The sequence below is a fragment of the Pteronotus mesoamericanus genome, unplaced genomic scaffold (genome assembly GCF_021234165.1).
Source record: "Pteronotus mesoamericanus isolate MK-2021 breed Mesoamerican mustached bat unplaced genomic scaffold, CSHL_Meso_final contig_2, whole genome shotgun sequence".
Lineage (NCBI taxonomy): Eukaryota > Metazoa > Chordata > Mammalia > Chiroptera > Mormoopidae > Pteronotus > Pteronotus mesoamericanus.
In genome coordinates this window covers 2,158,804-2,180,797 of record NW_026555084.1, presented here as the reverse complement: position 1 = coordinate 2,180,797, position 21,994 = coordinate 2,158,804, and the positions used below count along the sequence as shown (strand labels likewise).

At 45.8% G+C, this 21,994-nt stretch overlaps 1 protein-coding gene across 1 annotated transcript in view; it reads left to right on the top strand.

Moving 5' to 3' along the window:
* Positions 1-6,861: 6,861 nt before the first annotated feature.
* DOCK2 (dedicator of cytokinesis 2) overlaps positions 6,862-21,994 on the top strand; it is a 358,186-nt gene continuing 343,053 nt past the window's right edge. Inside the window, exon 1 of the mRNA XM_054568066.1 lies at positions 6,862-6,964. Coding sequence (XP_054424041.1) covers positions 6,922-6,964 — 43 coding nt within the window. The 5' untranslated portion in view covers positions 6,862-6,921. The remainder of the gene's footprint in view (positions 6,965-21,994) is intronic.

Here is a 21,994-nt window from a genome sequence, read left to right as displayed (position 1 = left end):
CTCCCTCATCTCCAATGCCACTCCCACATTCACTTCTGGAGATTTGACAGGTACCTCAAGGCGGACTTATTTGCATGCTTCGCCTTCTACTATAGTCTTTGGTGTTGCCACTGGGACTCCCTTTAGTGCAGGTCATTACTTCTGAGCACTCAAGTCCTTCTTACCTAGAGTCTTTTTTGGTCCTGATAGGCATCTAGAGTTTTCTCTGATAAGTACAAGTTAGGTAAGTACAAGTTTTAGCTCCAGACTATTTGAACTGCTCAGAACATGCTCCTGGAAGTTATTTGCCAGGACTCTTATGAATAACACAGGAAGAAATGATGAAAATACTGAATAATACTGTGGAGGCTGCAATTCCCAAAGACAGTCACATGGCAGACAGCAGTGGAGGGTATGCCAGGAGACCCTGACATGGCAGGCAGACGGCTCCTAGTTACCCTGGGCCCAGGTGCACTCTGGCTGAGAGTTGTGGAGACACACAGGAGAGGGGGTCCACCCCCATAAACTACAGGGGACAGACCTGGTGCCCAGGGAGGGCTTCCCAAGGCAGGAATAGAAAGAGGGAACTTCAGAGGCTTGAGACAGTGACATTTTAGGGACTCATGTGGAAATATTTAACATTTAATAACCATTACAGCCATACAATTGAATTGTAGCAAAATCACAGACTTGCGTCTATGATTCTGAGAAAGCTGGACCTTAAAGCTGTCCCCTTCTGCTGTGCCTTAGGGAAAGAGATTTCTGTGATTTACCTAAACAGGGGGCCAGATGATTTTCTTTGACCTGCACCGGAGGCTTGGCCTGGCACTGTTCTGTGGAACGCCTTGCTTTCACAAAGGTAGTAAAATTTCCCAAGTTACCACAAACCTACTTTGTTTATCTTTTCTAGCTTTATTCTGGGAGTTTGAAAAGACCACAACTGCTTGGGCAAAGTGTCTAGAAAGTAATACGATGAAGAGATTGGAAGGAGGCAAGACTGGCGATAGGGAGCTCAAGTCCAAGTTTCAGATGAGGAGGATTCTGAACAAGGTATGGACAAAGGGGAGAGGGCATATCCAAGGGCTGTCTTCGAGGCAACCATTTGGAGTGAAAGAGGGATTAAGGTGAGTCGCTTCTGACCCAAGTGAAGTGGAAGGCAGCGATACCACGCATAGGCAGTCAGTGTTTCATGGCCATAATAAGGGGTCGCACCGCTCTGGCCTCCATTTACTTATTAGCAAAATGAGGGTAATAATGTTACGCACCTAACAGGGCTACTTTGAGGATTAAGTAACGTAATGCGTGTAAAATGTTAAACCAGAGACTGGCATGCAGTAAGTGCTCAATAAGTGTTAGCAATTTTATTTTTTCCTTCAGGAAATTAAGGCTTAGAAAGGCACAATCATTTGCTCCAATGACACGGCAAGCTAAGAGGTGGAGTACAGATTGTAGCACATCAGTTAGAACGCGGAGTCTGGTCCCTTCACCTGGTATGCAGGATAGATAGAACCAGGAGAGGGAGAGGCCTGGGGTGTGGCTATGGAGATGAGCTTGGTTTTGGAAATAGAGACATTAATGTGGGACTGGGAGGGAAGTTCCAGGGGGCAGTTGGGCACATAGGTCTGGACCTAAGGGGAGGTCTCGGCCAGAGGAGTTTGCATTGCCACAATCCCCTCTCAGAGTCTTTGTGAAATGAGTCAGCAGCAGTTCACTGCCTAATAGCCAGGTATCTGATGGATGCTGTTCAATAAAATGGTGCCGCCAAGATGACTGTAAATTCTTTCAGTAGTTTCCGTCAGATTTTTATGTCTGACCATCAGTCTCTCTTGCCAAAAATTTTCATGATGCTGTAGAATCGTTAACTACAATAAAAAGCTTACATTTCAGAAATATAAAAGCCATATACTAATCAGTATGAAGTTTAAAGATTTCTATATTAAAAACCATTCTATTAAGAAGTTAATTAACCTTCAGTCAAAATAACTTACTAACTTTATCTCCCTTGACCATGAGCTATTTTTCAATTCTTTTAATGTAGAATAATTTGTTTAGCACTATTTTTAAAACAGTCCGATTTTAGATTATGTTACAAGCTGAATGAGGGAAAAATCTTCAGTGTTCAAGTTTCAGGCTTATTTACCTTCTGGCATAACCACCCCGCCTTGGCCTCCCACTAAGTACTTTATTTATCACACTGTTGATGTGAACTTGTGTGTGTGTGTGTGTGTGTGTGTGTGTGTGTGTGTGTGTGTGAGAGAAACCTAAGAGGAGCCCTGGCTGGGTGGCTCAGTTGGTTGGAGCATCGTCCTATACACCAAAATGTTGTGGGTTCAATCCCCGGTCAGGGCGCATACATAGGTTCAGGTTCAATCTCCATTTGGGCTGCGTACTGGAAACAACTGGTCGATATCTCTCTCTCTCTTCCTCCCTGCTTCCCTCCCTCCCTCTCTCTCTAAAATCAATAAATATATACCCAGGTGAGGATTAAAAAAAAAAAGAGAGAAAGAAAGAAAAGAAAAAGAAACCTAAGATGAAAAACAAGCATCTCTAAGATGAAAAACAAGCGTCACCATGGGTTTATAAAGAATAGAATTATGTCTAACAAAGGATGACAAGCTATGGTTCTTCAACCAGATCTGACTCACCAGATGATTTTGTATGGACCACAAACTAAGAATAGCTCTTACATTTTTAAATAGTTGAAAAGAAATAAAAATATTTCATGACGTGTGAAAATTATATGACATGCAAATTCCATCATCCATAAATGAATAAAGTTTTATTGGAATACAGCCATGCTCATTCACTTACATGTTATCTATACCTGCTTTCATACCACAATAGCAGAGCTGACTACTTGCAGCAAGGACTTTATATGGTGCTCTCGTTGTTTGCAGTGCTGGTCAGCAACCTGGAAATCTCAGGAATGTGATGATTATAACTCCACAGTGTTTCAAGTGCCATGCATATCACTCACTGTACAGCCATATTTTTGTTTTAATTGCCTGTGCAACAGCCATCATGTCAAAGCAAAACAAAAGAACATATAGTGGGATCCATATGTCACACTTTTAAGGCACAGTGGAATATGGATTTATTCTGTGATCGATTAGATAGGAAAACATTATGTTTATTCTGCCATGATACTACAACTGTGCTAAAAGAATACAACACAATAGAGTAAGCACACATCACAACATTCCCAACTGCAAAAAAGTAATGGTTGGAAACATAGTACATTTAAAACAAAGCATCTCATCACAGCATATTTTCTTTATAAAAATAAAAAGTGAAAATAAGACTGCTACCAAAGGAAGTCTCCAAGTGGCTCATTTATTAACCACACAAGGAAAGACAGTTATTGATGGTGAATTAATTAAATGATGTTTGATTATAGCAGCAGGTGAGATGTGTGCAGAGAAGTAGTTTAAGACTATTAGTCTTTGGGTGACAGTGGTTGCTTGAAGAGTTGAGGACATTGGGAGCAATATCAATAATCAATTTAAAAGCAAGGTAAGTGATTTCTAGTGGTTTTCCTTGGCTTTTGATGAGTCGCTACATATTACCAATACAGCTCAGTTGTTTATTTGACAAGTCAACGCTGTCTTTGAAGTGAATGAAGACTTAGCCTAAGAATTGTTCATGTGAAAAAAATATGGGCAAAATATGTTTAAAGAAAATGATACAACACTAGTTCAGTACAACCTGAAGTGGAACCTGCTAAGGTAGGTAACAGCTGTTGAAAGTAAATGTATATGTGGAGCAGAAAAAGGCCTTTTGGGAAAATTTAGAAAGCTTGTGAAAATATAAAGCATTTAAAGACTATACTAAGTCATTGTATTATTTGTCAAAAGGTACACTGTGGAAAATATTTGAATTTATTATGTTATTCAACCAATTGTGTCAAAGGTGAATTGCATTAGCTCTTCTGGACTTAACCATTGTCTATTCTGTGACTTTTGTCAAAAATGGTAGTTGAATATTCTGACTTGCCCTACCAACCATGTAGCAGCTGGCTTAGCAGTAATAAGTCGTCTGTGGCTTTTTAAGCTCAGAGTCAAGACTGAAATTTTTCTTAACAAGAATAGCCCTCAACCACTATTAGTGAGCACTGGGTAACTTTGGAAATATGTGATAAAGTCATTTTGATGGCAATTAATGTTTAGACCAGTAATATCTAGCTGCTTTTAAAACTTCCTGTGTTGTCAAAAATTGAAACAAAAAGTGAGATCTCCATTTCTACACACATTTTCCAGGCTCAAACTACAGTTTCAGCAGTGGTTTCAGATTTCAATACAAGTGCAAATGAAATTTTTAAATGTCCAAATCTATTTAACAGTGCAATTGAGGAGCTCCCATCTCACTTTCAACTGGAAGTGATTTATCTGGAACATAATGACCTGCTAAAAGACAAGCATCAAGAGGAAATTTAATAGAACTCTATAAATGCCTTCTGAGCAATGAAAATGCTTAATAAAATTTTATGCTCATGGATTGATATTAGTATTTGGCAGTACCTTCTTTTGAGAATTTTAGCCAAGTGTTCAAGTTAACCAACTACAAAGTTTAGAGGATGCAGAGTCAGTGGAAAGCTATTCTCACTTCTGACATGCACTGCAAATTTGAGGGACCCTCCAAACCACCTTCAGGGTCAGTAATTTACTAGAAGGGTTCACAGAACTCACTGAAAGCTGTTATGTTCAGTTACCATCTGTTACCGGGAAAGGATATAGATTCAATTGACCTAAGGGAAGGAGAGCATGGAGCAGAGTCCAGGAAAGTGCCACACAATTCTGTTGTTCTCTCCACATGGAGTCAGGATGTGTTACTATCCCCAGTATCAACGTGTGACAATATGGATGGAGTACTGCCAATAAGGAAAGCTCACCCAAACCTTGGTGTCAAAAGTTTTTATTGGTGATCTATCACATAGGCATGATTGACTGATTGCCCACTCGATTGATCTCAACCTTGTGATCAACTGATACTGTGTGGACCAATGCTCACATCTGTATAGGTACATTACACCATTGGTTTTTCTGGTATGGCCAGCCCCCGCCCCAAATTTATTTTTAGGTTGTCCAATGTGACCCAAGTTTCCAAGGCATACCATAACATTACAAGGGCCTAGAGATCTGTAATTTCATTATAGATCACTATTAACAGATAAACAGTTGCAGTCAATTTTGATTAAAAAGAACACTAACTTTGAATGTCAGTGAAATGAAATGTGATCTCAAAAATATTTTTTATTACTAGACCAATATCACAAAAGAATATGCTCAATCATTAATATCTAATTTTAAATTTTAAATAAAAATTGTGAAAACTTGATTTTTGTTTTGTAAGTACCTACATAATAGCCTTGATTATGCCTTTTGTCCTGCAAAGACTGAAATATTTACTATCTGAATATTTTTTTATTGAAAAAATTTATCAACCTTGGATGCGTAGTCCAATTTGTAATGCTACTGTGATGATTAGTTCTATGCGTCAACTCAGTGAGACTGCAGACCCTAATTAATTATTTAATCAAACACCACTCTAGGTGTTGCTTTGGCAGTTATTTTGTAGATATAATTAGCATCTATAATCAGTTGAATTTAAGTGAAGGAGATTATCCTCAATAGTCTGAGTAGACCTGATCCAATCAGTTGGAAAGCCTTAACTGAGCTTCTCTTGAAAAAGAAGAAATTCCACCCATGGACAGCAACTTCAGCTTCTGCGTGAGAATTTCCAGACTTCTTCCTATCGGCCTGCTCTGCAGATTTTGGACTTGCCTAGCCATCCCCATGTTTATATATATATTTCTGTTTTTCTGGTGGAATCCTGACTGATTCAACTGCTCACTAGAAATGATACTCCCCAATTTGTGCTGCTAAAAACTGAAAAGGAAATAACTTTAGAAAAATGAAATTAATATTTTTTCATAGCTGCCTGTCAGCTGTGATATTGCCTAATTTATCTTATTGACTCTCCAGTATAAGGCAGAAAAAAGGTAGTGAGACTTATGAATGAAGAAAGAAAATTCAGGAAGACTTTAATTCACTCTTATCATTGTGGATCAAGGAGACCTTTTTTGCTTCTTGATAGAATCTGCTCCCAGAGCAAAATGAGTTTTCTTTCTGAGACATGTCTCCGTTAGTGTAACTGTAGGACCCTTTTCTGGGGTCGGTTACTGGCTGTCAGAGAACCCTTGGCCTTCTGGCATTGCTGGTAAATCCTGCACGTGTGTATTTTCAGAGAAGAGGTTCTTGACTTTTCATCAGATGTTCAAATGGGACTGCGACACCAAAAGCATAAAAACCACAAATGACTTCCCCTCCAGTGGATATTTAACTCTTACGTGTCACTGACTCCATACATTCTTCCTCAAATTCTCAAAGTAACTCTTATATGCTCCCTGCTACATGCATTGCCTTCTCTAGTCTTCACAATAATCTCATGAAGCAGGTGCTAGGATCCCATTTGACAGGTGAGAACACTGAAGCTTAGAAAAAAAGGCATTTGCCCTAGTTGTACAGCGATAAGACACATGTGGATTTGAACCCACATCTGATGCCTGCGCTGGTGCTGGGGGTGGGAGGGAGTTCTGCTCAGTCACTGGGCCCAGTTATCTGGGTACTTCCTCCACTTGCCGTGGCAGTCTGGCTGGCTTGAAGTTCCTGCTTGGCCTCTGCCCGCTTGCCTGGGGAGGCGACAAACTTGGGGTGGCCCCAGTTTTTCGGGGGGCCTCCTGGCCCTCTAGCCACTAGCTTCCTAATGTGCCCCTGCTCATCAGGAGGGAGGAGGAGGAGCTGGGCGCCCCCGGGGAGGAGGGAAGGGCGGGCCTGAAACAGATTTTGAAAAGAGGAAGGAAGTGGGGCCCGGCAGTGTGCCTTGCCACCCCCTGGCTGCTTCCCCGCAGGACAGCTCCAGGGGCCCACAGGCCCCCGGCCCAGCATGGCTCCCTGGCGCAAAACTGACAAGGAGCGGCATGGCGTGGGTAGGTGTGGGCGTGGGATCCGCATCTGGGAAAAGGGCAGGTGGCCCCCGAAGTGCGCGCAGAAAGATGCTGCGGGAGCCGGCAGCTGGCAGTTGGGTGCCGGCAGGGCGTGCTGATTCAAGGTCTGAGGGCGCTCAGTGGCTCCCGCAGCCTGCGCGCGCCAGCTGGGCGGGGAAGAGGAGGCAGTGGAAGAGAGAGGTGGGCACCGCGCCCAGCAGGCTGCGCCCAGCCCGCACCCTCTCCCTTCCCGCTGGGCTCTCTGTGCCAGGCTCCGCGGTCCAAGGAGCGGACTCCGACTCCCTGTCTGGAGACTTGGCCTTACAGGGGGAGCGCTGCTCTCGAAATTCCTGGCCTGCCCTTGCCTGGCCCGGCGTGCTTCCCTCCACCTCTGTCCAAAGCGACGCCCATCTGCCCGGTTCTCGAGCCTGTTCCTCTTGGGTCAGGTGACCTCTGCTTTGTATTGGTCCAGAGGGCTATGCAGGCTTGGAACCTCGGGCTGAAGGGTAGGGATCCTCCCCTCAGCCCTAGAGGGCCGCTGGGAAGAAAGGCTCCCACCAGATTAGCTGGGATATCCAAGAAGCAGGCCTTATCACCTTCAGTCATCTAAGGTCCCAGAGGCCTCTGCCTCAAGCTCATGGGCGGAAGTGGTGGCTGGGGGAAGGGAGGCTTCAGGTACTGAGACTCTTTCTAAGTGACATCTGTGGTTCAATCCTCAAGATGCGATCTGGTTTTCAAACTTATGTGTGAATTTATTTTCTTAAATGATGAATGTTAAATTTGTAGAGAGGTGCGTGGGAAGGAGAAAGAGAAGGAAACATTAATGTGTGGTTGCCTCTTGTGCTCCCCCTACCAGGGTCCTGGCCTGCAACCCAGGCATACGCCCTAGACTGGGAATCAAACCAGTGTCCCTTTGATTCGCAGGCCTGCGCTCAATCCACTGAGCCACACCAGCCAGGGCCTTGGATGTGAATTTATAAACCTCTCTATGGCTTACTACCCAGGCAGATACCAGACACCACCTCCAGAGATGAGGGTTGAGCAGGTCAGACGCTGGAGGACCCAAGTGTGGGAAGTGATTAGATGCAGGAGGTCCAAGGCCACTATTGGAGAAATACTGCCTTGAGAACTCAAAATTTTCCCATTTACTTACTGGACTCTAGGTGCTGTTTTAAGATACATAGTCCCCATCCAGAGAACAAATAATAATCCAGACCCTCAAGGGGGCTCACTTTCTCCTTCTATAAAATGGAAGTTTGAACTAGACTCAATGAAGACCAAGTTCAACTTCAAAGTTTCTCTAACTCTGCCCCATCCAGCTGAGGGTATCAGACTGAAACTCTTCTCAGGGGAAGATGGGCACTATTAAATGTTGCAGGCCATTGTAGGTGGAGGAACTGATGTGACCTAGGACATGCAAGTGGGACTTGAAGGACATGTATCCAGGAAGGAAAAGGGGTTGCTGCTTCTGCCTTGGGGGGAGGGTGCATTGAAGGGAATGATTGTGCCCAAACCAAGTCAGAGTTACATTTCAGAAGGCCATGAATGCCAGGCGAAGAAGCTGAGACTTTTTCCCCTTAGGCGACGGGGAGCCATGGAAGGCTTTTGAGCAGGAGAGGGGCGTCAACAGATCTTTGCTGAACTAGTGAGGACAGACACTGGATGGACAGAAGAGCAAAGGTGCCTGGGTGGCAGACAGGGGACAGTACTGGTGGTCCAGGGGAACTAGGGCAATTAATGGGGGAGGCTGAGTATGGTGGTGCAGCCCTACCCGCTGTCCCAAGGGCGAAGCGTGTTCCTGCTCTGTAGGCCCTGTGCTGTAGGGTGAAGGTCATGGGCTCTGGTGCCAGACTGCCTGTTCTTGGACCCCAGGCTCCAACACTTCCCAGCCCTTCGACCCCCAGAAGTTACTTGCTCTTTCCAGGCCTTAGTTTCCTTGTCTGTATAATGGGGATATGAGGGTACTAAATGAGTTAATTCACATAAAGTTCCAAGAATGACAGTTGTACAAAGTAACCCTCACTAAATTATATGTATTGTTGTTTTAAGACTTTGTCCTCTGCATAGAGGCCCATGTGAGGACATGACATTACAGGATGGGATAGGTGACACGGTGGAGTAGGGTCTCACCCTCCGTAGTCGAGGAGATCCCACTTACACGCTTGGGGTCTGGGAACTCTGTTAGGCCCCAGCCCTGGATATTTCTTAAGCTGATGGTATAGACATTTTTCATGCCTATGTATGAACATTCTATTTTATGGGGGGTCAGAAGGTCTATGATCCTCTGGGAAGCCAGAGAGTACTTGCCAGTTGCCTGCTCATCAAAGGGATCTCTTTTCTCTGCCGATAAATGTCAGAACTAAGGAAGGCAAGCTTCAGCCTCCATCTGCAGGCTCTGGGTGGGTGGAAGGAAAAGGCAAGGCTTAGGTTATGATGAGAGGGGAGATTAGAGTCCTCCTATGGAACGGGCAGCGCCTTGAGAGGAAGAAGTTCGGGTCTGAGTTCTGACACCATCCCTATTTGCAGAGAGATTTGTGTTCTAATTTTCTCACTGTAAGTCAAGGTATTAATATTTTTCTATTTCAAGGTGTTCTTTTATGAAGAGCATTTGAGATACTGAAGATGGAGGCTTAGAGGAAGACAAAGAGGGAGAGCCTTGGAAAGGAATAGGGGGTTCTTGGAATATCTCTGGAGTCCCAGCCAGGCCTAATACCAGGAGAGCCTGAGCTTTGCATACCCATTGGGTTTCCTCTTCCATGCAGGTGTAACTTAGCCATTGCTTCCTCTGTCCTAAGTGGTACATGCTGCTGGTGTCTGTTTGTCCGGGAGGCTGGCTTTGCAGGAGGCTGCTTCATCGCCAGAACTACTTGGCTCCTTGCTCCCCTTGCTATCTGGTGGGCAGCAGGGTGACTCCCATGGAGGTCCCTGGCAGGTTATTTTTCCTTTCTTGTTGGAGCTTTAACATGTGACCCATTAGAGTCCCCAAGAGGACCCTTGGGGTAGACGTGTGGTAAGAGTTCCCATGGACAAGACACTGTGTCTGTGAGTAAGAAAAGGTACAACCTCTGCCCCTCAAGAGATATGTGTGCACAGTGTCTGACTTGGGCTATGACGTCAGAACTGACTTAAAATCTGGTCCTGTTTTCTTATCTATAAAATAGGGTTGATAATGATAACATGAGTCTCATGACATGGTTGTGAAAATTGAATGCGTGAAAAGCACTTAGTAATTTGGCTATGTTTATGGAAGTGAGCGACTATGGTCAAGAGGGTTACCAAATAGTTGCGGAGCCCAGAGAGACAGGATAATGCATCCTAATGCCACATACAGGAGAGTCGTGGCTTACAAAAGTGTAGTACTTTATAGTTTACAAGACCCATCTTGGGCAGCATCTTGTCTGGGGGCTTCAGAACATCTCTGTGAGACAGTGTGTTATTATTTTCATTGGACAGATGAAGAAACCAAGGCCCAGTCTTCACCTAACTTGAAAGTACTTGGGCTAGGTCTTAAGTTCAGTTGATGTCAGACCCCAGGCTCTTTGCACCACACTAGGAGGGAGCCTGGAAGGAGGAACATTATAGACAAAGGCAGGAGGTTGAAATGTGTATGGTATTTGGGTTAAACAATAAATAGCTCACTTCCATTTTAGAGGATGTTTGTAGTGAAAAAGCATTGAAGATGTTTATTACACCCAGATTGTGAAGCCTTCGAGTGCCAAGCTTGTACATTTGGACTTCATTCTGTGAGCAGTGAAAATTTTGAGCAGGTTGTCATCTGTAAGAAGTTAATATAATTAATTGGGAGACGGACAGGGATAAAGTAGAAGTATAGAAGTGGCTGACAATTCACCTTTCTACTGCCTGCCTGCTTAGTTAATCTTGTGAGAGTCCACTTGTCTATTAAAATTTCCTTTTGGCCTTTACTATCTTAACCCCCTCTGCCTGAGACTCTTCGCATTGATGAAAGCTTTCTCTTTGGAGGAGAGAAAGGAGGGCAGGAAAGGAGGAGATAGAGTAAGTAACAGTATCAGTTAGGATTAACTGTGACTATGGGTGACAGAAGACCTCTAAAGTAGTAGCTTCAACCAAGCTAGAAGTTTATTTCTCCCTCATAGAAAGCCTAGAAATAAATGGTCCATGAAGAGGTGGTAGGGGGGCTCATCCTATCTCCTGCAGCTGCTTCCTTCACATGAGGCTTCTGCCTCCTGAAGCAAGCTGCCTGCTTAAGTTTCAGCCACCAGGTTCACCGTCTAGCCAGCAGGAAGGATGAAGGGAACAAGAAGGCCATGACCCACTTAACACTTTCTCTTATATCCTATTGGCCCAAACCTAATCATATGACTAAACCTAGCTTCAAGGGAAGCTAGAAAATGTCATTTGTAATGGAGGCTAAAAATTAGGAGTGTCATTCCTAAGGAAGGAAGGCAAGAAGGATATTGGAGATGATATATTAGTTTGCTAATAGAAGTAGAGGAGGCTGCCATAGCAAAAATACCAGAGACTGGATGTCTTAAACAACAGAAAATTATTTTCTTGCAGTTCTGGAGGCTGAAAATCTTAAGACCAAGGTACCAGTAGGTCTGTTTCTTCTGAAGACTCCTTGGCTTGCTGACAGCTGCTTTCTCATTACTTTAGCTTTACATGATCATCCCTCTGTGCATGCTCCCCTCACCCCCTAGTGTCTCTTCCTTTTCATATTGGATTAGAGCCCCATCCTAACAGAACCATTTTAACGTAGTCATATCCATAAAGACCTGATCTCCAAGCAGGTTACATTCTGAGGTATTAGGGGTTGGGACTTTAACATATGAATTTATGGCAGTAGTGGGGACAAGAATTGAGTCTGTACCAGATGACCTGTGGTCTGTAGCATGATATTGAGGGACTAGAAAAGAAGACTTCAAGGTAGGGATAGTGGGTGAGAGTAGATAAAATATTTGTTTGCTCTGAAGCTGGGCCTGCCAGGTATATTTGGGTGGGGGCTTCAGTTCTGCTCAGAAACCTCTTCTCTATGCAAGCTGTCTCTAGTTATGGTTGTGTGCCTATGTGTGGTGAGTATTGGTTGGTTCCTTTGGAGGACTGTGAGGGAGAATCTGATCTAGACCTCTGCCTTCGCTTCTAGTGCATTGCTGGAAATCTTTGGTGTTCCTTGGCTTGTAGAGGTGTCACCCTGATCTCTGCCTCCATCTTCGCATGGAGTCCTCTCTGTGATCATGCCTCTCTCCAGAATTTTCCTTTTAGTAAGGACACCAGTAATGTTGGGTTGGGGCTCACCCTAATGACCTCTTTTAACTTGACTACTTTTATTTAAACCTAAATGTCCATCAGTAAATGAGTGGATCAAAAAACTATGGTACATTTACACAATGGAATACTATGCAGCAGAAAGAAATAAGGGGCTCCTACCCTTCGCAACAGCATAGGTGGAACTAGAGAGCATTACGCTAAGTGAAATAAGCCAGAAGGTAAAAGACAAATACCATATGATCTCACCTATGAGTGGAACCTAACCAACAGAACAAAAAGCAAGCAAAATATAACCAGAGACATGGAGATAAAAAACGAACTGACAGTGACCAGAGGGGCAGGGGGAGGGGGACAATGGGGGAAAGAAGGGGAAGGGTCAAGTCAAGAAACATGTATGAAGCACCCATGAACAAAGCCAAAGGCGGGGGGGGGGGGGGGGAGGATTAAATGTGGGAAAGGCGGTAGGCAGGGCAGGGGAGAGGAATGGGGGAAAAATGGGGACAACTGTAATTGAACAACAATAAAAAAGTAACACCTGATTGCCAAAGGTCACATTTTGAGGTACTGGAGGTTACGACTCTAGCATATCCTTTGGAAGAAGGGGCACAATTCAAACAATAATAGGCTCTACAGACTTAGAGAAGGGATCTTTTCCACATTTTGATTGGGAAATATGGGTGAAACTGAGACATCCCCTGGTCCAGGGATGCAGGTGATGTGGTTGCAGCCCAGGACCCTGGACAGAGCTAGTCCATGCCGAGGTGGACAGATGCCGGGTGGGCAATGGGTGCCTGGGTCCCTTGCAGCACAGGTTCTTATTACAAGGAACAAAATGCATACAAACTAGTTTGATGAAAAGGCATGTGGTGTATATGTGTACATGGGGGGGGGAGGGGAGGCGGTATATTTTAAGGGTCAGGGAATATAAAACAGAAATCCAGGAAACCAGGGTGGCAGGCTTCCAGAAGGGCCTGAAAACCTCTACCTGAGGGTCCTGGAAACGTCCACCTTTCTTTCCATGGTTTTTCCATGTTCTGTAAATGCATCAGCCTCCTTCTCCTTTCTCTCCTTGCCAACTCCTAATTCCTGAGCTCCTTTGTAATTTTGATATTCTGGTAACACCAAGATGGCACGCCCCTGCATGCCACCTGCTCCAACTCTGCATGACTTGACAGGTCAAGCATCTACTGAATCTTCTCTCTGTGTTATTTGTCAAGATCCTGAGAGAGAATATCTGGCTGACTTGCCTTTTTAAGGAAAGTCTGCCCAAGTTGGAGATCATTGTCTGCCTAAGAATAGGCCCCTGGTCCAATATGCTGTGGCTATGGGGTGGGGTCATGATGCTTGCCACACATTGATCATGAGCCATGGGTGGGGGCAGATTGTTTGAGTAGGAGGTATGATTGGAACAGGCAACCCAAATCACTGTAAGACTCTACTACAGAGAGACCAGTTGTTGTCAAAGGCAACATTTAAGAAGGAGGGATAGAAAGCATCATTGACTCATTAATGTGTTCACTATTCACTCATTCTTTCTTCATTTATTTCTTAAACATTTGCTGGGTGTTTCCTATGTGCTAGGCATGATGCTAGACACTGAGATTACTAGAATTAGGCCAATATGGTTCCTACACTTTAGAGCTTATCATCTGTGGAGAAGACAAAAAAGAACTTCATGGACAATTCAATAATCATGTAATTACCAATTGTGATATGTGTTATTGTAATGAAGGAGCGTTGTTCCATGAATGAAAATATTGAAAGGAGGGGCCTTAAATAGGTGGCCTCTCAGGAGCAGTGGGGAAAAGAGCTCCAAAAGGAAGGCCTGGATGGATCTTAGTACATGTGTCTTTGCTGTGGTGGCCAACTGTATCTTTGGACTGGTTCCCCGAAATCAGTTTGGTGCCACAAGTACACATGGGTTAGAAATCTAGTTCCATCCTTCCACCAATTCTCAGGTGCCTGGGCTTCCCACTTTCCTATGTTTCAGCAACTTGGGACGGTTTGGGTATGCCTGCTGGGCTGGCCATTTTGGTCCACCTAGTAGATTGTCCTAACTCTTAGACTCACAGGGGCCTCATTAGTTGGGGGGCATCTTGTATCCAGCGATAATGTTTCTGTTTCAATGCACCTCGACAGACTGTGTTTGCTAAACTGTGCTTCCCCTCAGACCAGCATCCTTATGTTGCTGCTGTATTTTGAGAGAGGCAGCGTAGCCACCACAATATTCTGCTGATTTCCGGACCTTTGGATTTCTTTCGGGTTTTTCTTTTTTTAAAAGCTTACAGGCCTTTAATTTAATAGTTAATTACACATGGGTGCCACAGTCTGTTTTGTGCAGCAAATGTTCTGTCAGTGGGGAGTGCTAATGCTTATCGCCATCCAACTTCAGAGGGATATGGGTACAGACACCACAAATGTTCCTTTTAATAGGCGCTTTCTCCTTTCTACCCGATTCCTTTAATTGGTGTGTGTTGAAAAGCAGTCAGGCTGAATTTGTGAGCTTTTAAGTCTTACTCAGTTTTTTTTTTTCTTTTTTCCCCTTGGAGAAAGCCACCCCTTGCCCTTTTGACCCCACTTGGACACTGTCAGCGTCTGCATTGTTTAAAGCCTCAGCCACGGAAGCTGGGGGTGCGGGGGAGTATGACTAACAATGTGGGCACTTCCCCAGACTCCTCTCTGGACATTGCTCCAGGACACTAAGAATTCCGCTGACAACACATGATCCCTTGGGTCAGAGCCTGAACGAGGTGGAACTAGTGACTTGCATACGTGCCCTGGGATGCCACATGGGGTCTGAGCAGAGAGGATGCTGAGCAGGCATTTATTGGGCTGGATTCAGTGGGGCGATGCCAGGCCCGAGACATCATGGCTGGCATGTTGGGCTACGGAGGAGGGCATTCCTGGTGCCAGCTGAACCCTGGAGGGCTGCCTAGACCCTGGGGTTTTGCTGCCTTTACCTCATTGTGGAGGCAGCAACGAGTTGTTTCAGGTAGAACAACAAGTCATCACCTAGGTCCTGAGGAGGGGGCCCCTCTGATGAGTGGGAGCCCTGTGTGGCTGGAGGAGAGCAAGCAAGGGGCACAATGGTACGGAATGAACTCTCCAAGGCAGGGTTGGACTGAGTAGCACCTGGGCCATGTTGTAACAACTTCGGTTTTTACTCTGAATGGAACGGGTGGAGCATTTTAGGGTTTTGTGGAATTGTAAAATGTTCCGTTTTTGCTTTAACAGAATTACTCTAGCAGTCTTATGGTATCTAAGTAGAGGGGAATTAAATATGGAAACAGGGAGCCCTGACCGGTGTGGCTCAGTTGGTTGCGCATTGTCCTGCAAAGTGAAAAGTCTCTGGTTCGATTCTCAGTCAGGGCACGCGCCTGAGTTGTGGCATTGGTCCTGGTCAGGACACATGAGACAACTGATCCATGTTTCTCTCTCACATCAAAGTTTCCCTCTTTCTCTCTCCTTTTCCCCCTTTGTAAAAATCAATAAATAAAATCTTTAAAAAAATAAATGTGGAAGCAGGGAGGCCAGTCAGGAAACAATAACCAGGCAAGAGTTGGTAGTGGGCCACATCTGGGGGATGGCAGTAGAGGAGGGCAGATGTGCTCAGATTCTGGATGTGTGTGTTGTAGGTGGAGCAAAGGAGCTTTTCCTCCTGGACTGGATGTAGGTTTAAAAGAAAGAGAGGAGCCAGGGGTGGAGCTAGGAGCTGCCAAGAATAAGATATTTTTATAGTCTATTCGGATCAATTAAGTTCAATAAGCCTGGGTTAAATGGTGGCCCTGAGCTGGGTATGGGGGCCCCGAGTTAAAAGAGCCACAGCCTCTGCCCTCAGGGAGCTTACAGGTCAGTAGGAATCTCCCTCTTTTTGCCTGAGGCAGCAAAGAACACCACCATTATTCACACTAATGTCCCCATTTCACGGATCGGGGTGGGTGCACCTCTTGCTTTGTGTTCCTATGGCTCCTACCGTCACCCCCATCACATTTCACTGCAGCCCTCTGTGGAGCTATCCGGCTCCTCCATAGAATGGAAACTCCACGGCAGCAATGCTGTGGTTCGTGCTCTTCTCCAGCACAGAGTGCCTTGCACAAAGCAGGTGCTCATTTAGCAGCTGATGATTGGATGATGGATGGGTGGGTGGGTGAGTGGATGGATAAATGGATGGACCGATGCGTAGATGGATGGATGGTGGGTGCATATGTGAGTGGACAGATAAGTGAGTAGATGGATGAGTGGGTAGGGGGTGGGGGATGGAGAGGGCCAGGGATTGAAGGTTTTTCACCTTCTGGTGCCTCATAAGGTTCAGATGGACAGAGTTGCCCCATTTTGCCTTCACATCCTCACCTCTACTCTATTCCCTGTCAGGAGGCTAGGTCCGACGGGAGCAGCACAGCCATATATGGGGCATTCTTGAGCTCTTCAAGCACCCGAACTCCTGTGGCTGGCCACTGCCTCAGGCCCCAGAGTTCTCACTCCGGGACTCCACTCAGGCGGTCCTGCTGTCCCTCACTGGATCTGTGCACACAGCAAGCTAATTTCCTCCCCCCACCATCCCTGCCTTCCCTCCCCACCCTCCTCCTCGGGGCTCTCACTCTAGTTCTTCCCCTTGCGCTCCCTCTCCCCGCTCTCTCTCTCCAGCCTCACTTCCTTCATGAGGCCTCTCTTGATCTCTTTCCTCTAAGAGCCCACAGCTGCTGCGGCCTGCAGCATAGCCTTTGTCTTGAAGACAGCTTCTTGTTTCTGGTGTGCTTATTTTGTCTCCAGCTAGACCGCACCAAAACTCCAGGAGAGCTGAGGCCTTCCCCTCTCACCCCACTCCTCTAATGTGCAGGACCCAGCAGAGTGCCAGGCACCTGCTGGGCTGAAGGCTGGGGGTGGGTTTCATCACAAAGCCTCCCTTCCAGCTCTAGTGTGTGAATGCAGGAGAGTGTGTGCCTCTGTTTGTGTGTGCGTGCATGTGTGTGTGCCCATAGGAGTATGGAAAGGAGATTGTAAATCCCAGCAGGACGTTTTAGAGCAGAATTTACCAACTATAACTCCATTGACACTTGGGGCCAGATAGCTCTTTGTTATGGGCTGTCCTGTGCGCTGCAGGGTGTTAAGCAGCATCCCGACCTCTACCAGCTGGGTGCTAGGAGTCCTTCCACTCCCCCCATCCCCCAGGTTGTGACAACCGAAACGCCTCTAGACATTGACAGATGTTCCCTTGGGGGGAGAAATTGTCCCTAGTTGAGAATCACTCATTTAGAGAACTCTTAGGAATCCCAGCTTTCCTCTTGTTGGCTGGGAATGTCACTTTGGCCCACTAAAAACTGAGCACAATGATATGCAACCCGTGAGGTTACTGTGTGGATCCAATAGGGGTCCACTAAGCACCTGGCTGAGAGTAGATGCTGAATAATACCCATTAGTGAGGGGCAGGGCGGTGCAACAGGGTGAGGGGGGTGCTCTGGAGCTAGCCTGCTCAGGACGACACCCTGGCTCGCTCCTTCCCAGCTGTGTCACCTGGGCCCCTCGCTGGATCTTACATGACCTCATTTTCTTCATCTGTAAAATGGAGCTCCTAACAGTTGTACCTGCCACAAGAATTGTGATGAGGATTAAGTAGGTGACTGTGGGTTAAGCCCTTGGCATGGCGTCTGGTCCTTAGAGAGTGCTCAGTAGAGGTGATAATTTCTCTGTCCCCTCCTGGTTGGTGGCAGAACACCACCTCCTCCTTGGTTTCCTGTGGCTGTGATTCTCCTGCCTCGTTCTCTGCTGACTTGCACCACCTTTGAGCTCTGGCCTCACTCCTGCCGTGTCATCTCATTCACCGCCCCCGGTGCAGCGCCAGGACGTTGCCACGGTGCCAAGGTTGGGCCAGGCTGCCCAGGACTTCAGACAGGCTGTGCATTTCAATGAATGCGCTTCACGTGAATCCAAAGTGGACCTGCTGGCCAGTTCTGTTTCCCCCTGGAGTGGAGACCCTCCAAAGCTCAGCTCAGGGACAGAGGAGTGAGCTTCAGGCAATTACATCCTTTTTCTCCATTATTGTTTTCTTTCTCTTCTACGGTCACTTGCCCAGAGTCTTGGTGTTTGCTGAAGGTTTTGTTTTCAAACATATCAGCAAATGGCAGGATCCCAGATGAGGTACGAATCCCTCCGCAGGGGTCACAGGGCACTCATCAGCTTCAATCACAACAGGCAGCCAAGCTGGGTCAGCATCTCTTAAAGTAAACTCGGGAAATGCAAGGAAGAGCCAGAAGGAACACACCTGCCCTTCATGTTTGTACCCCTTCAGTTCAACAAGTGTTTGTTAAAGCTCAGTAAATCCTGACTGAACTTCTGCACTGGACCAGGAACTGTTTTCATCAGTGAGAACTCAGCGCTCAACCAGGCAGACTCTGTCTCCACCCTCACTGAGGCTGGAGAAGGCAGGAGATGAACAAGTACAGCATATATGTACACACACACATACATGCACGTGCGCGCGCGCACACACAGGGTCCGACAGAAGGAAGGCCTGCTTGAGTGTGGTTGGTAAGGTAATAATATGGGTGTAATAATTTAGAGTGTTGATTTGAACACTTTACCTAAAATGTCATGTGGTGTGCTTGAGTGTGATATGTTATGTTACAGAATTACATGCTTATGAGGTTTTGGTAAAAGATTTTGTAATAAAAAAGGGGTGTTATTTGTGCCGGACCCTGTGTCTATACACACACACACACACACAAACACACACACACACACACACACACACACACACACACACAATAAGCTGTGACATCAGCAAGGGGCTGGTCAGGGCAGCAAGGACTTTGGACACCAATTTAGGATTGAATTCACCCTACCACTTAATCTCAGAGTTTCTCACATGTCACATGGAGGGCAATACCTTAGAGGGTTACTGTGAAGATTAAATGAGCTCATATGAGACAAATGCTAGGGATTTTGTCTGTCTTATCTACCCCTGTAACCCCAGTAACCAGAGTAGTACCTAAAACACAATAGGTGCTCAAGTGAATGTCATTGAGAAATCATGTGCTTGATATGCAGTATGTGCTCAATAAATCTGTTTACCATTTTGCGGGGAGAAGTGTGTACAGAGGTTAGAATCCAGACTTCTGAATCACTCTATCTCTCTGCCTTTCCACCTGTCTGGTAAATTGTTTACCTTCCCTGTGCCTCAGTTTCCTCATCTATACATCCAAAGGAAACATTGTGCTTATCTCCTAACATTGCACAAAGCACAGAGGCTCCACCCTAGTTGTTTCTATGAACCATGTGATGTAACAATGCTGCTTACTTATTTCTCCTCTCAATTTGGGCTTCTGGTGAGCAGGGTACTTCCACATATTAAGTAGAATTGGAGGCTAATAAGTGGAACCAATTCCCAGGATTGTTGGAAGTCCCACCTGTCTCAAAGTAGCTACTCCCACTGGCTTGTCAACCCAGGATTTCCAACGTGAGAGTCCTTGTTGGGTTCTATGACCCTCAGATGGCCCTGGTCCTTGGCCATAAGTATTCCTGTTTTGGTCTGGGCGGGCTTGTCAGTAACCAGCTGCTGCCTTGACTCCTGAGTAGTGCAGTATTTCAATACGGGTCAAATCCTCGTCGGGGAGGTGGCAGTATTCTCCAGGGCTAGAGACCTTGCAGGAAAGGGGAAGCCGGGATGGGTGTTTGGGGGACTCCTTTTCCCCACTTGTCTGTCTTCCATGTGTGGTCACGGCTGGGGCAGGGCAGATTATGGTTTTAGCCATTTTTACTTGTTCTCTGTCCTACATCTTCCTCATGGTTTTCTTCCCTTTTCATCCCTCACTCAAAAGTTGAAAGTGGAGAGGGATAGTAAGGAACAGGGAAGAAGATGACCTATTCTTACACTGGTCAGAGACAACCCAAGTGAGGATCAAAGATAATCAATCAAACAGATAAGAAATAAGTGGCATTCTGGTACAAAGTTTCCTGTTAGTCATTTAGAAAACTTAACAGAATTGGGTATTGGTATGCAAAGCCACTTCCTTTGTCAGTCATGTCTACTTTTCCCCAAATGGAGCATTAAGAAAAGCGGCCCTTACACAAGCAGAATATGTTTATAAATTAAATGGCAATGTCAGTTACTTTTATTTTTATAAGATATGAATACTTGGAATGAATACAAACCTTCACGTTGAATACCAGGTTTCAAGACCTGTTCAAGACATCTTAAGCTGATTGAGTGGAACCTTCTCACCTAACAGAGCTGAGCAGAGAGAGAGGAAGATTTCAAGGGAAAGCCAGGCATGAGACAGGGAACAAAAGTGTCTTGCCCTGCCCTCCAGATACCTGATGGACAGACCCAGTTTGCTAGTGCTCTAAAGCAAATACATATGATGGATGGTTTTCTTCTACTGAAACCTCGCTTGCCTCAGCCCTGTCCAGCTTTGTGACAGGCAAATCCTCAGTCCTCGCCCAGACCTCTGGGGCTAGAAGAAGCAGGGAACTGGAAGTCTGTGGATTTAGGACACCAGCAGTCTGGAGCATGTCCGCTCACCAGCAGCCGTGGTGCGGACAGGTTTAAAATCAGGCCAAGTGTGGAGGGAATGAAGAAACAGGCCATGTGTATGCAGGACAAGTGAATTCTGAGTCCCCTGAGGGCCCTGTCAACGTTCTCTTTTGGACAAAGGATTAATTTTATTCAGTGTTGACCCACAATGCCATTGGTTACAAACTGCAGGGCAGCAGATTTAAAGGTGACATGAAGGAGAGCTCTGGAAGAATTCTGAATGGATTACCAATACTTTAGGAAGTTTAATAATGCTAAGGAAAAGAAAAGTGACTATTTTTTATGGAGCACTAACTATGGCCAGACACAGAGTCAGGCCCTTTTTGTGTGTTAATCTCAGCTGCTTCCTAGGAACCATGGAAGGTAGGGACTGTCATCTCCTCCATTCTACAGGTAGGAAAACTGAGGCTCGGGGAAGTGAAGATGCTGCCCAGGCAGGCTGCCACTGGCCGCTACAGTGCCTCTGTGTGGATTATAAGAAGACGCACCTCCCCTGGCGGACAGAGTACCGCGGCAGGGCACAGGCCTTGGCAAGCAGATTGCCCATTGAGTGCCAGCCCCCACTGCTCTCTTGGCTGGGTGGCCTTGTGCAGGACAAACCCTATGCAATGACACGCTGTGGCTGTGGGCATGAGGTCAGGGCTGGTAAATAGCAGAACTGGGCTCAAGAACCACATCCTCCTGACTCCAGAGACACTGGCTCTAACCTCACAACCTTTATTGTCTCTCAGGATTGAAACTTTTCATCCCTGTGAGTGCTCACAAGACTAGTTGGTCCCTTGGTGACCCTTTCAAACAAATATGAAACGGCATATTTGTATAGGTCTTTGAACTAAGTAGATGCAAGTTTCCTCCTTTTCGCTCAGAGAATGCAGTTCAGAGAATGTGACAAGACTGAAGCAGGAAGCAGGACCTAGTGAACACCTGAACACCGGCCAGGTATTGTAGGGAAGCCATAGGTGCAGAGAATGAACAGAGCACAGAGCTGGGTTTGAGTCCTGGTTCTGTGATTTACCACCAGGCAGGTGAAGGAGGATCTTGGATAAGCCACTCAAACCCTCTGAACCTCAGTTTTCTCATCTGTAAAATGGGGATAGTACTCACCACATGCAATAGTTGTGATGACAACATGAAAGGGCAATTGAGAATATGCTTCACTGTGACGCAGTGAAGGACCATTATTAATGTCTCTTGTTTATGTTTGAGGAAGGTTCTGATCACATGTCTTCTCCAAGTCCCCTTGGACCAATCACTGA